The 15,906-nt window shown below is 44.0% G+C and overlaps 1 protein-coding gene across 7 annotated transcripts in view; it reads right to left on the minus strand.

The window, feature by feature from the left end:
* The window catches only part of BRSK2 (BR serine/threonine kinase 2), a 463,971-nt gene that overhangs the window by 93,524 nt on the left and 354,541 nt on the right, over positions 1–15,906 (minus strand). For all 7 annotated transcript variants that reach the window (XM_045017041.1, XM_045017043.1, XM_045017047.1 and 4 more), the window contains one exon: positions 8,602–8,718. In XM_045017041.1, the coding sequence (XP_044872976.1) occupies positions 8,602–8,718 (117 nt within the window). The remainder of the gene's footprint in view (positions 1–8,601; positions 8,719–15,906) is intronic.

Here is a 15,906-nt window from a genome sequence, read left to right on the forward strand (position 1 = left end):
ATTCCAGCCATTGGGTTGTGTTATACCTTTCTCTGATAGACTGAAGAGCCCATTACTGAATATTTGTTCCCCCTCTGGATACTTAAAGACAGTAATCAAGTAACCCTTAACCTTCTCTTTGTTAAACTTCTCTTTCCGCATCAATGGCTTCCCATGGCACTTGGATGCAGCGGTGGCTCCTCGAACATGGGGCTGGGGCTGGTGCCCTGCTCCAGCCCGCTGGCTCTCGCCATGGTTTCATGTGACGTGCACATCTGTGCACAAGTGTGGCCCTTTCTCCTGATTCCCTGTCCCCTCCCTGGTCCTGGTGGTGCCAGATTGCCCGTCCTGAGCTGGGCTGTGGTGGGCCAAATAAAATGATCTGGTGGGCTGGATGTGGCCCCTGGGACACCAGCTGCTCTAAATGAACATGTCAATGAGTTTGTCTTTACTGCAGCGTTTACCTGGGTGATCACTACTCGAGTCTGAGAAACTGGGTTAGCTGCTACAATGCCATACTTGAGTTACTGGGCCCGCTCACCCAAATGTGTCACTAGCACATCCCATGGTTCTTTGCCCTGCAATAAGCTGAGCCACTCTATGACTCTTTTCCAGTGAATTGCAGGAGAACTTGTCTGTCCTTCTGGGCCCCTGGGGGGAAGTGTGGGAAGGCAATGGAGGACAATCAGCATTTCTGTGGTTTAGCCTGCGTCCCTACTGCAAAATGGGTAAGTTTCTAGCCCGAGTGCAAGCAGCACTTGAGCTTTAGTCTAAACCCCATGATGGGTCAGGTAGTCCAGGTGCAAGGCACCATCCCACCCAGGCCAGAGGACTGTGTGTGTCAACAGGAGCTGGGTTGGGGCAACACCCGAGTTAACTTTTCAGAGAAAACATGCCCAATTGCAATTTAAAGGCCATATTCACCAGTGCATATTAGCTGCTTGGCACTGTTCTCACAAAACAGTTGTAAACGAAGCTTAGTTAACCAATGAGCTCTGAATGCTTTTGTGCTTATCTGGTGCACTGGGCTATCTGCCTTAAACTAAAATAACTAAAATCGAAAAAAAAAAAAAAAGTTGAAGGTGGATACCATATATCTTCAAATCATTAGAAATATCACATGGTGGAATTCTCTTTGGGTTTCTCATATAGTATTCATGTATAAACATTTTAATAAACCAAGGAAATTCCCAGGCAAAAAACTATGTTAAGATGGAGTAAATGTTGAGAGAACGTATTAGTAATTCAAGGTAAAAAACATTACAGAAATGTTCTAATTATCCCAAAACGGAGTATTGTAAACCTAGGAAATTCAGGTTTAGAACTACTTACATTTTAAAAAATGTAGGAAATTACCACCCCACAACCCCAAATACGCCCCCCCCACTGCATTAAAAGGACAGTAAGGCTGCAAAGTTAAGCATTAAAAGGTTAGGAAATGCCAGAATTAAGATTGCACAGGATGCACTGTGCTCTCAGGTTGTTCAGTGGGTGAGGCTGTTGTCTGTAGTACTTCTGCCTCACTTGTTGCAGAAGTTGGAAAGTGTGCAGTGAATGTGGGAACTGCACGAAGAGAAAGGATAGATTTCTGGTTAAGGCAGCTGAATGCCACAAGGAAAAATGAATTCTATCCCTGCCTTTGCCACAGAGTTGCTATATAAAGTGGGGGAAGTCACTTAAACCAAACGTTAAACATGTGTGTTTCTCATCTCCTGAGTACCCAACTTGAGACACCTATATGCTCAGAAATGCTAAGCACTCACAACTGCAACTGAGGGCAATGGGAGCTCTGCTTTGCACATATAGAGTGCTATAATGTACTAACTACTATGAAAAATCAGGCCCTACGTGTCTCACATTGGGCACTTAAAATTACTTGACAATTTTGGCTTTAATTTCTGTGCCTCAGTTCCCTATGTATAAAATGGGGATAATAATGCCATCTCACCTCACAGCGATGTGTGAAGATAAATTCATTAATATTCATAAAGAACTAAGATACTATGGTGACAGCATCATAGAAAAGCCCATCAGGAAATTCACATATCTGTAATCAGAGCCAGGTTTGATTAATGTGCAGTAAATAAGGTAAGAGGCCAGACACTGAATGATGAGCATAAAACAAACTATTGAATAGCTGTTCAAACAGTGAGCACCGTCCAAATAAGCACTGAATAAGTCAGGGGGATCTGGTGGAAAAAATAATATGTGATCACATAATTAAAGATGGTGTCATAATGTATATGCACAAGGGGGCAGAATTCAGGTTGCACCGGCAACCTTAAATAGGGCATTTCCTAATTTTTGAGTGTTTGACTTTGCAACCTTAAACATTCTTTTAACACAGTTTTTTTTTAGGATGTATTATAAGAAGGACTGTTGGGTGATACTTCCCATTATATCACCCTTTTTTTCAATTGCTTGTCACTCTGCCAAACATACACTGTTGGTGTTTGCTTTGTGCTGAATGCTTTGGGAAAATGTCAGCCCCAAAAGTTCAGCTGTTTCCAAGAACAAGGGTGGTGAAAAATACATTGTTTTGCCCATGTTAAAAATTTCTGACAATCTTTTCTATGAGAAGTTCTAGCACTCCCATGGCTTGGAACAGGGACTTGAAATTTGACTGGGACATGGCCTTTACATCATGGATGTGCCTTTTGCTTTCTCCAGGAAAATCTGTCCAAATATGGCAAAGTTTTATCTTTGAAAAACTGCTCTTTGCATATGCTCAGTAGAGTTCCCATGTGATGCCAGGCAAATAATATATGGAGATATATCTATCTCATAGAGCTGGAAGGGACCCTGAGAGGTCATTGAGTCCAGCCCCCTGCCTTCACTAGTAGGACAAAGTACTGATTTTGCCCCAGATCCCTGAGTGGTCCCCTCAAGGACTGAACTCATAACTCTGGGTTTAGCAGGTCAAGACTCAAAAGCACTGAGCTATCCTGCACCCCTTAAACCAAACTTTCCAAGGATGGTCAATAATTGTGTGTTCTTCATTTTTTCTGTGCCTAACTTGAGATCTTGTGGTCTGATTTGCAGAAAGTGATAAGCTGAAACTGGAGTCTTTGGAGCTCTGCTTTGAACATATATAGTGATATATAATGCTAGCTACTCTGAAAAATAAAGGTCCTCAGTGTCTAAGATTGGACACCCAAAGATAGCAGGTACTTTTGACCTTAATATCTTTGTGCCTCAATTCTCCATCTGTACAATGGAGAAAATAAAACTACCTAATCTCACAGGGAAGATGTGAAAATAAATTAATGTATGTTTGTGAAGTGCCCAGATAGTGATGAATGCTATAGAAAAGACCAAGAGAAAATAATTCTGTCTTCACAGATGGGTCTAAATAGTGCACAGTAAAAATGGCATGGGGCCACACATTGAACAATGAGAAGAAAAAAAGTATTCCATCGTTGCTCATCAATTGAATAAGATCCTTTCTGTGCACTGAATTAGGCAGGGGCCCTGTGGAAAAAACAGTAGTAATTAAGAACTGGATTTTATACATAATAGAAGGGGGCTGAGTTAAGGCTGCACAGGCAACCTTAATCCCGGTATTTCCTAACATCTGAGTAATTGACTTTACAACCTTAATAATGTTATTTTAACAAAGCTTTTGTGTATGTAATAGATATATTTATACAGAGAAAGGGTGTGCAGGACATGTGACAGGTTCATCAGAACTAGAACTGGCTCCTGAAAATCAGGATGGGTGGCAACACTAGAATCCATTCTTGAACTACTGCCTTGCAAGGGGTGTGATCAGGCACCAAAGATAGGTACTGGGGAGTTGGGAATCTCTGCTGTGGCCTTGTGCAATCAAGCACTACCTTGCTTGCTGCAGATAAAGAGAACACACTCTGTGCCTAAACTCAACTGATAATCATCCTTATTGAGCAGACATGCTTATTTGATAGATCCAGGGAGTCTGTGGGCCTGCAACTGCAAGAGGTACTGGGAAATGTCTTGAGGGAGAGCTGAGGGCAGGAGGCATTGGCTGAGCTGGAGTTTGAAGTGGCTGCTCTGTCTTCCTCCATTATAAAGTGACTGGTGCAAGACTTCTTTTCTCATTCTAAATAAAATTAGAGAGAATCATCATCATCATTCTTCCCACAGCCATGCAGCTTTTTGGATTAGGGCAGGGAGTCCCCGTGGAGATAGTTCATTGAGGACCCGTTAACAGGAGCATAAGTTTCTGTACTGACTGCTTCTTCAGGTGCTGGGGCAAGCCACATTTATGCGTCAGCTGCTTTCCCTTAGCTACTGTTCATTTTGGGCACAGAGATTTGGAGCCAGTAAGCACAGAGACTAACACTGCTCCTGGATTCTCAATCACTCAGCTGCCTGCAGCAATCCCTTTCCTTCAGGGACTCAGTTTTTCTGAGCTGGGATAAGAATTGGGAAAAGGGGGTGGGGGAATGATTTCCAGGCTTCTAAAACAGCACAAGAAACAACAGGAAATCAGGAAAGATGATTACAAACTCTCAACAATCATACCTTGACAACGCCTCCTTTTATTCCCTCCATTTTTCAGACTGCCCCTCTAAGATCTTGAGATGGGGTAGGGTCCCAGAGAATCCCCCAACCTCCTCATACCTTTTCTGAGATTTATGTAGGAATTATTATAACATATACTACAGTAGCACTTAGAGACCCCAGCCAAGATTGCAGCTTCATTATTCAAGGCACAATACATATTCACAGCAAGGGACAGTCCCTGCCCTGTAGAACTCACAAGATAAGACAGACAAAGGGTGGGAGACAGCAAGTAGTATCATCCCCTTTTATAGATGGGGAACCAGAGCATAGAGAGATTAAGTGACTTGCACAAGATCACATAGGAAGTCTGTGGTAGTGCAAGGAATGGAACTCACATCTCCTGAGTCCCCGTACAGTGCTTTAGCCATAAGCCAATCATTCCTCTGAGCTAGGGACAGACAAATGCATTGAGTTACATTTACCATTCTACAATATCAGAACACAGAACACAGCACACAGTGGAGAGATGACTGTGGGAGGGATGAGAGAGTGTCTCAGTATTTAATTGCCTGGGTTTTCTTTGCCTTGAAGGGTAAAGACCAGGAAGAGATGAAGAAATCTGAACTAATAAAAGCTGCATCGCACAAGTCCCCAGCTCTATCTGCTGTCTGCTCATAGGCCTCCCCAGCTCTTAGAGGAATGCAAAGATTTGCTGTGTTACTTCTGCACTTGAGGGATTGTTTCTCCAGAAGACGACTTGTCTTGTTGTACAGTTTCTGCAGCAAGTTGTGTTGCCAGTGTCATTATCATCCCTGCAGACCCTAAGCGTCATTCCTCCTCGTCTCAGGGGTCTAGGGACACGTGTTGGTTATTCCTCTGCATTGTGCATGAGGATTTGAGAGATACAGGTTTCCGGTAATGGGGATTTATTACAACGAAGGCCTGACACGCAGTCAGTTAGTGACAAATTATGTCAATGAAACAGCTAGTCCACCTCCCTGCTCCTCTTCCATGTCCTCCGACACACATAAACACAATCTGATTGCACTTTTATAATTTCCTTCAGGGACATTTTTATCTGTAGCCATCAGTGCTACAGAAAACAATCTGTGCTGATCTAATGAGTAATTCCCATCAAACAGTAAAACTGAGGCATGGAATATTAAATATCAGCAGCTACATGAAGGTAACATTCAGAGCTGTGTAACGTTGCCTCTGATGCCAATCGGAGTTTGTTGACCTGAAATGCATCCAAATTATACGTCATACTAGGAAGCTCAACCTGCATCGAATAAGAGTCTGTGACTGCACACTCAAATCCTTATGCCGCACCATTAGAAAGTTAGCTTCCCCGCATCGATGAATGCCATCTGATCCTCATGCTTCCATTGACTGAAGTACCTGGAGACTCTTTGCGTGACTAGCAATGGAAATGTTATTGTTTCATGCCATTATCCATGTTCACAGCACAGACAAAAACCCTCTGCAAATTAACTTCTGGATGCCCAAAGAAGCCACTTGCTAAAGCTCAATAACTCAGCCACAATTCAGCCATTTTTTGTATTTTCACAATGGCCAAAAACACCAGCCACACACTGTGGAGCAAGTGAAGGTAAAACTGTTGCCTTGAAAAGCTCTGATGCTGGTTACTGAACTCTACAAGGAAGGACAGAAATCTACTGCCTTTCTTTGTGAATATGTGGCATTCCATTATATATTCCTTCCTCTCTCCTTTCTTTTATCCCTAAACCAGACACATCACAAGGCACCAGTATCAGCCATGCTGGGCCCCATGCCAGGAGAATTAATGAAGTGGTGTAATAGCTCACATGGAGGCCCAGTGATTGGTGCCACTCTTAAAATGCATCTGCAAGGCAGGAGATCACAGCGTTGCTGTGTTCTGTTTATTACAGGCATGTCTCTTCCATTCCATTGATTTCTTTATTAGTGCATTTTAAGGTAGCAACATGGGGGTTTGCTCTGCTTGAGGCACTGAGGTTTGAATTCCAGCCCTGCTGATGGAAGGAAGGTCTCCCTTCAAGACTAGGCTGGGCTGACAGTGCCATCCGCTAACAAGCTCTGGATCCTTGCTGCGTGGTTCCTTAGGAATTTGAAAAATCCTGGAAGGCAAGGTAAGATTGTTTGTTTGGGTGAGGAAAGAAAGTTTCCTTAGCAGTACATAGAGGTGTTGCAATAACTGAGGTGAGAATTTCATTTCTTACCTGAGAAAGTAGGTTTGAAAGCAGCATTGCTAGCAATAAAATGGAGCCCCGCAGTTATTCACCTTTCATCTATGTAGGTATGAGTTCAAATCCTGACTTGGGGTACAAGTATAAAGAACTGGTGGATCGCAATCAACTAATCAACAGATATTTGTCCACACCACAAACATCACACAGTTATTCACTCCTGGCATCCTTTGCCCAGGAAAGGTTCAGGACTGGAGAAACAAGGGTAGAATGAGTCAGGATTGAAATGCAGCGGCAGCATTGTGTGGGGACCCAAGACTGGAATGGAAGAGGTGCTGAATGTCCAGGTTGAGGTGCACAGACAGTCATGAGGGGGCTGCAAACTGGAATAGTTGGGGCTGCTGCACATCCAGACCAGCATAGCTATGAGGGGATGTTAGGTTGGAAGATCAGGGACTATTACAGGTCAGGATTCGTGTCAAGCTGTGTGGGACCCTCAACACTGCAACTGCAGAAGTGCTGAAGGCGAGGAGTGAACAGAGCTGCATAGGAAGAAGACCATGAACCAGACTGCACTATCCATCGCTGGAAACACTGAGTTCATTGTGATGAGAACCAAATTCATACCAAAATACAAAACTTGTGTTGCATTAAAGCCCATATATGGATAATGCAGCCGTAGCCCCTTCATGCTGTTGTTCAGTCTACCACTTTGATGAGAACTCTCTTCAATTGGAAGTGGCAGCTCGTAAGTGACCTTTCATTGGACATCAAGTGGTCAGGAAAGCAATTCCCTAGTACTACCAGTAGGTGGTGTTAGTGTACAGCAGGTTCCACAAGTGGTGAGCTGGGGTAATCTACAGTTGAGTCATTACAAGCACTACCACTTAGAGAGGCCTGAAAAATGGGGGATCTCACTCTTATGTGTTTTAGTGATTTAAGACGACTATTTAGGGAACCTGGTATTCAGTTTCTCTTTGTAATAATTTTTAGTGTTTATTTTTGGCTGCTTTAGTGTCTTGGAACTCCCTAGAAAGGCTGTCATATCTAATGGGTTTACAAATGAATTGTAATGGTATAAATTTGATCAGAAATCAGCTGTTCCATTGACAATTAAACCAATGCAAAAGATTTTTAAAACCTTCTGTCTCATTTATTGTTTGTATCCTAGATTCCCACCCTATGTGTAACCATGCAAAACCCAACTACCTTCGACCCTGGTGCTATTTGTGAGCAAGCAGTGAAACTGGGGGGAGGATGAAGAAAAAGTGATGAGACTGAGATATACAACAGACAGTTTGAGCAGGACACAAATTCCCTTACAAATCATTTTAATTTTTTTGTCCCCAGGTATTTTTTTTAAAATCCACTCCTGATAACCGATCATTATTGTTTTTATCAATTTTCAGTTCCGCAAGAATATGATATGGCCAGTGAAAGAAGAGACAGGCCAACATTTTCAGGAGTGATGTGGATTTTGAGTGTTTCAGTTTTTGTGTCCACCTGAGACTCTTAAAAGAGCCTGATTTTCAGAAAATATTGAGTACTCACCCTCTGAAAACCAGGCCCCTTTAATGCATTCCAAGTTGGGCCTCTAAAAATTGAGGCACTCTAAATCATTAGTCAGCTTTGAGAATATTGGTCTAGTTAACATATCTTATATATAGCTTATGGATTTACTACTGTACTGGGGAAATTCAAGCTTGATGTAAGTGACCACAACTGAAATCACTGGACTGCATAGCATATACATCTATAATCTCATCTGTACACACATGCACGCACACATGCATATGTGAACCTCCCATCCCCTCTATCCTACAAATAAAATGTTAGCCCAAAGCTAGATGTGTCCAAGTAAGCCTCTACTTGGGGAGAGAGAGTGAGTGGCTGTTCCAAGAGTTCTCTGCCAATCTCTGATTTCTATTATACAGTCTGAGCCACTCACCCACAGCTGGTTTCTAACAAGCTGTCCCCGACCTGCAGTGATGCCATTCCAAAGTCTGCTATCCGGATGTTGTTCTTTTCATCCAGCAGTAGGTTTTCTGGTTTTAAATCCCTGTGGCTGTGGAGAAAGGATTGGAACATGGGTTAAAAAAATTCAGCGCAGCTCCCTCTCCCCAGGATCTGTTTATTTCACTTCACACAAGTTCACTTTTCTCCTCCTGGGGCACAAGAATACATCGTGTCTGAGATGCAGTCTGTGGGATGCTGCAACCATTAACCAACCATTACTGACCCTCTGAGGGCCTGAACCTGCAATGCCTGAAGAGGTGTTGAACATCTTTCAGCTCCTTTTGAAAACAACAGAAATGCAGGGTACTCAGTAGGAGTGGGATCTCAGATGACATTTAAGGCTGGGATATCAGATACCAATCTGTGAGGCAGGAACAGCAGTATCAACATGTTCTGCGAATGGCAGAAAATTCAGTGACTGATTTTCAGGAAAAGGAAGGCCACTGTATGCATTGCGCACCCCCCACAGAGCCTCACTTTAGGAGTTGCTCGCCTAGGCATGTGGCTGTGGGTAATTAGTTGGCATAAGGAATTCCTTTGAGCCCAGAATTCCACAAAACACTGGCTCACAACACTTTTGAAAACCTCTTTCCCATCTAACCTTGACTGCCTTTCTACTTAGCAATAGGGGATGGGCAAGGTGGTGGTGAGCATTGGACACTGGGTCATGATCCCCAGGTTGGAAACTCCTGCCATCAGGGGCGGCTCTAGACATTTCGCCGCCCCAAGCACGGGCGTCATGCCGCAGGGGGCGCTCTGCCAGTCGCCGGTCCCACGGCTTCGGTGGAGCCGCGGGAGCAGCAGACCTTCCGCAGGCATGCTGCCGAAGGCACCCTGCCTGCCGCCCGACCGGCAGAGCGCCCCCCGCGGCATGCCACTCCAAGCACGCGCTTGGCGTGCTGGGGCCTGGGGCCACCCCTGCCTGCCATGGATAAAGGGTATAAATACCTGTCCCTCCTCTTCTCCTTTTCTCCTTTTCCCATGCCTGGGGCAGTCATGGACCCACCATCTCCCTTTCATGTTAGCTAGCATAAGCACTTTTAAATAGCTCTTATATAGTGTAGCAGTTAATTTTTAAAAATGTAGACACAAAATTTTGGTCAAAATTTGTGAGGTTTTTGTCTGTACTGTCATTTTTTAAAACTCTTTTTGAGTCACCAATATGGCAGATGCATTTAACAACAACAACAACAACAGTCAGCATTTATGAGGTGTTTCCATTGCTCTTCCATGGTCTCTGCTGTGGGTGGTCAGAATATATGTCTTTTGGGCCTGGGTGAGAAAAGTCCAAACCTGAGAATTTAACTCCTCCTGCAGATAAGAGAGGCCCTTTCGATAGCCAATCAGAAAATAAACCTGTTGGAACCTGTCAGGCAGGGGTGCTGAGAGCCATTGAATTAAACTGTAAGCCAGGGATCAGGAACCTTTGGCACGCGGCCCACCAAGGTAAGCACCCTGGCGTGCCGGGCCGGTGTGTTTACCTGCCGTGTCCACAGGTTTGGCTGATCGCAGCTCCCACTGGCCGCGGTTCGCCACTTCAGGCCAATGGGGGCTGTGGGAAGTGGCACGGGCCGAGGGATGTGCCGGCCACCGCTTCCCGCAGCCCCCATTGGCCTGAAGCGGTGAACTGCAGCCAGTGGGAGCTGCGATCAGCCAAACCTGTGGACACGGCAGGTAAACACACCGGCCCGGCCTGCCAGGGTGCTTACCCTGGTGGGCCGCGTGCCAAAGGTTGTCGATCCCTGCTGTAAGCCCTGTATATAACGGAAACCACTTGAAGTCAGGGGGTGCTGCAACACCCCCCTGCAGTCCTAGTTCCAGCACCTATGCTGTCAGGGGGTGAAACAAGTCAGCATGAGACAAAAAAAAGTCACAGTCAGCGAGGGTTAAGTGTTTTTTTGACAAGAACTACAATCAGAAACCGAACAAATAAAAATAAAATAAGCTTGAGGGTCAACCCAGTCCTGTGACTCTTAGCGTGGAACGTAACGTTCTCAAAGGCATTATCTCCCCTTTCCTCCCTTTATTAGACACTCATATAGTCCTGCTCATGGGAACAAGCACATGGGGAGGGGAAGTTGAGCACTTCCTGTTAACCCCTTGATTAAAGGAACAGGGAAGTGCCCCTAGACTCTATTGCAGAAACATAAAGTTACAATGTTTTGGAAATTACCGCCTTTGTGTTCCTGACCAGGAGTCTAGGGGACATCAATTAGCGACAGCTCCCGAACAATTCAGTTCAGGTTTTACGTAAAAGTCAGTGCTTGCTGCAGTAGGTCACTTTGGGAGCATTAGGCAGCTCTGCTCAGACCTCCAGCACAGTGGGAAACATTCAGTAAAACTGCTCTTTCTTTATCTTAACATCAAGCCTTAAGCCCTCATTTTTAAAAGGGCCTAAAGGTTGGCCTCCAGTTTTGTACACATAATTAACATGCACCATTTAGATGCCTTACAGTAGGGGCAAATGGGTAATTAGATGCCTGAGTGGTAGCATTTATGCCAGTAAATAATTGTATCTGACAAACTGGAGGGCACTTGGTAAATCAAGCCCTTTGTATATTAATCAAAGTCTCCTGGTGACCTGGGACACAACAAGTATCAGAGATGAAATAAATATTGGGTTGAACATTGTGATACAGCATGGCCAGAGGGCAGCAGGAGAATGTTACAAGGGAGCCTTATTCCCTGTAAGGGGAAGAAAGTTTGCTGTAGATTAACTAGAGCACCTGAAGCCAATTAGAGCACCTGCAGTCAGTCACATGATAAAAACCCCCTGCTTCAATCAGACAGCATGGGAGTAGGAGCAGAAAGGATTAATGTTGGAGCAGAGAACAGTTTGGAGGAGTTGGAGCAGAGAACAGTTTGACGAGAAGCAGAGGAAAGTTTGGAGAAGTGCTGCGGTGGGCTATGAAGTCCAAGACCCTAGGTAAGGGGCACCTGGCTTGTGCAGAGGGAGGGCAGGAAGCTGAAGGGCAGGAGAGGGAAGTAGCCCAGGGGAAGGAACCGCCAGTTCAAGTGGTTCACCACTATCCTCAGGGCTCCTGGGCTGGGACCTGGAGTACAGAGCGGGCCCAGGTCCCTCCCTCTCCTCTCCACTCCCCTCCTCAAGGACACTAGTGGGGCAATTAATATTCCAATTCAGGGGCAAGAAATGGTGCCCTGAACCCCCACCAAAGAAGAGAAAGCGCGAGACCCATCATAATAGGGCCGGCAATTTGCCACAACACATACTTTGGTCTGACATCTTCAAAACACTCTAAAGCTCGTGAATGACCAGTGAAAGCCCAGAAAAGAACCTCTGAATGCGGCCATCGAGGACAACAGTCCCTGAGAGATACAAGCTGATCGTACATGTGCCAGGTCTGTACTGACCCAATGTGGAGAGGTTCCTGCCCTAACAGTTCAGCATCATAAAGGACACAGAGTAGAAGAGGCCCGGGTCTTGTAGTGGGCTATGGAGGTTGGATAAGAATGAGATGGCAGCGCATTATTTGATTACTGTTCTCTAACTGGCATCCAAGATCGATCTCATCTTGCAAATGAATGCTGGGACGGTTTCATCCAATGGGGGAGATGGATTAAAGGTTTCCTGTCTCAGCATTAAGGTATGGTGATGAGTGATAACAGTGCTTTGCAAAGTAAGTGGTGTTGATATAATGAAAGGTAACTGGAAACCTCTCAAAGCTCCAGGCAAACTATGTGTCCTTCTGCCTTTTGCAGTAGTTATCCTTGCATCAGTCCCAGAAACTGCTCTCACAGGACTGTTATTAAGGGCTAGTTATATGTAGGGTTGGCAGAACTCCCTTTTTCTTTTTGGATAATTCTGACAGATATCCAAGTTTATTTTTAAGCTTTTTTTAGATTTTTATTTAAATTTTCACAGTTTTGGGACTGATGGGAATATCAGACAATTATGTAATAACAGTAGACGTTGAGATTCAAAAAGTAAAAATTTTATGAACCATTAAAGCACAAATTGTCAATATCACACGTCAAAATATACAAAGTAAGTATCCTTAAATCAACAAATTATTCCTTTTTTTACTATTCATTCCCTAGTCCAGTGGTCCTGAACCTTTCCAGACTACTGTACTCCTTTCAGGAGTCAAATTTATCTTGTGTACCCCAAGTTTCACCTCACTTAAAAACTACTTGCTTACAAAATCAGACATAAAAATACAAAGTGTCACAGCACGCTGTTACTGAACAATTGCTGACTTTCTTATTTTTTCCATATAATTATAAAATAAATCAATTGGAATATAAATATTGTACTTACATTTCAGTGTAAAGTATATAGAGCAGTATAAACCAGTCATTGTCTGTATGAAATTTTAGTTAGTACTGACTTCACTAGTGTTTTTTATGTAGCCTGTTGTAAAACTTGGGCAAATATCTAGATGAGTTGATGTACTCCCAGGAAGACCTCTGTGTACCCCCAGGGGTACACATCCCCTGGGTTGAGAACCACTGCCCTAATCCATTTGTGATAAGCCTAATTCAAAAGTCTATATCGTTGGATTTTCACTCTAAGAAGTTCTCAAGCAATGCTTTTCTCACTTTGCCTAACTGCAAATTTCAGTTATCATTGATGGAAATATTTTTCTGTTGGTTTGTGATGTAAGGTGAAATTGATGTTTACTGACATTTACTGATAAAAATCTAATCCTTCCAAGTCTAGTTATAAGCACAGAGGTTGGGGATGCTCCTTTTTGTTAAGTTCGGTCTATTATATCACTCATGAAGATGAAGGGCCAATAGCACTGGTAAGAATTAGGTTACGGTCAGTGTGCCCCCTAATCCCAAACTTTGCTATGCCTCCTAAATTCCAAACCCCTAGAGCCTCTCCCTCATAACTATGTGTCATAGCTCTGGGTTTCGTTATAGCTAGGTCAATATATTTCATTTCTGACCTGCATTAAACTGCTATTCCAGTCCTCTCTCTCCCCCTTCAGGGGATGCTATGCAGAAAGCATATAGATGTTTCACACATGTCTGATAGGTTTTAATATGTGAGTGGAATGATATATGAAAGAGCTCTACCTGCTGTTTGGTTGGATATGAGCCATGTATGTCCAATATATAGAACATGTGCTGCTTATATATATTGTATATGCTTAAATGAATGAATGTAATGCTGGTGAAAGACTTGTAGGCTGAAATTCTGTGTTAATCCTAGATTTTTATTTTTTTACAGGAAAACTATTTGCAAACATGCTTTCAAATATTTTTCCTGGTTTTTTAAAATTCAAATTTAAAATTCAATTTAAACATTTAATTTTAACCAGCTCTACAGTTAATCAAAAATGGGAAAAAATGAAGTGAACATTTTCTCAATTTCTCTGCTTTATTCACAGTTTTAAATGTTAACATTCAGAATTTCATCAACATTTCAAAATTCAAAAAAATCTGACCAGTTCTAGTTCATTCACAGATGAGATGCACATTCAGCCTTCTCCCACAACTCCCTACCAACACACCTGAATGTGAACCAAAAGGATCACTCTCTAAGGGGCGAAGTTAATCTGTTGTTTGTGCCTGTTAGGACCTTGGCCTTTGGCGAAGATGCCAATGACTGACAAATGTGATGGTGATTTCTCTAGGAAGTGTATTGGTATCACTACATTACATTAGCCACTGGAGAGCCTTCATGTAGTTACAACTGTGGGTCCCAATGACCTAGGCCAGATATGAGCTGGTGACTTAAGAACAGAAGACTCAGGAGCATTTCTTAAGCTCGGACTCATACCCATTATGAGTGGTCCCATGATAAACAGTGAAGGAAATTTCAAGAAAATGATGTAGCAGAAGCAACTCATGCAAAAATTCTACTCTCTCCCCATGCCTCATATCTACCAGCCTTCCCAGTTCTATCACTTTTCACAATAGGAAGGAAACACAATATGAACTCTTAAGTCAGACTCATCCCCAGCCCCCTGGCAGTAAGATCTCTCCACAGAGCCCTTGATAGCAGGGGAAGGTGAGGGGTGCCATCTATGAAACAGGGTAAGCATGGCTCACTAGCGGCAGATACTCCCTCCCACCCCACTCCCATTGCTACTGGTTCCTCTCCTGCCTTCCCTAGGTTGGAAGCAGTGGAAGGCTGGTGGGGCTATGGGAACTGTAGCACTATTATCCACAACTTGGACTTTATTTTTTAAATTAGATCAATCAGAAAAATTAGACGCCTCTGAAATAGCAAAAAAAATAATAACAATGTGCCCCACATTTTCATTAGGGACATGCAGGGGGAAGAGGAAGAAAGAAAGCTACCATGCTCTGCCCCTTCCTCCTCAGGCATGTGAGACCTACCCACTATGGTGGCTTTCGTGAATTTGCCTTGCAGTGGTACCCAATGCAATGGAGAATTCAGTCCCCTCTTCTGCAGCTGCCCTGATAAAGCCATAGCGGGATGGCCCATGCCAAAGCTGGCACTTCGGAAACCATTGGCTGGGACTTCTGGGGATGGGGTAGCACAAGTGTGAAAGGGACCCTAACTGACAACAAGATTGTCTCAAACAATCGCTTTGCTCCAGACACCAGGCAAAATAACGTCAAGGGAAATTACTGGCCCTGATTCTCTCCTGTGCCAAGATACACTCAGAAGTGGAGAGAGGGAGGAGCTGTCAGGGAGCCATGCATTCACATGCCCCAGCCCTGGCCCTGACCTAAGCCTGTTGAGAATTGTAGTCCCCTTTGCTCCCCACTGTTCGGTCCTCATCCAGTTACATTCTTTCCTTCTCTCAATATGCCCCTAAGCTAGAGTGGGGGTGGTTGGCATAGGGGTTGCCTCTAACTCCTTTATACCAGTTATTCTGGTTGCTTAGTAGAAGCCCCACTCTAGGATCAGGGTCCTACTGTGCTGAGCACTGTACACACATATAACAAACAGACAAGCCCTGCCCCAAGTGTGAACTCCCCTCTACCAGGAACAATTCTCAGCTATCCATATGATGTCCCTTTTGTACTGCTCCGGCAGCTTTAAGGGGATAGAACTGAGGCTGAGAATCTGGACCACAATTGCAGGGTTGGAATTGTTGCCACTGGAGATGGGACACCTACTCTGCATTTGCATTCCCCATCCTTGCTATCATCAGCTCCTCTAAATGCCCAGGTTCGAAATGAGAGGGCATGTGGAACAGGGGATGTCTGTTATAATTTGCCGAAGAACCCAGAGCCTGGCCGGCCTAACACATTAATATTCACCAGAACTCTCTTGTGCCAAAATGAAACACAA

This window comes from Mauremys mutica, chromosome 4 (genome assembly GCF_020497125.1).
Source record: "Mauremys mutica isolate MM-2020 ecotype Southern chromosome 4, ASM2049712v1, whole genome shotgun sequence".
Taxonomy (NCBI): Eukaryota; Metazoa; Chordata; order Testudines; family Geoemydidae; genus Mauremys; species Mauremys mutica.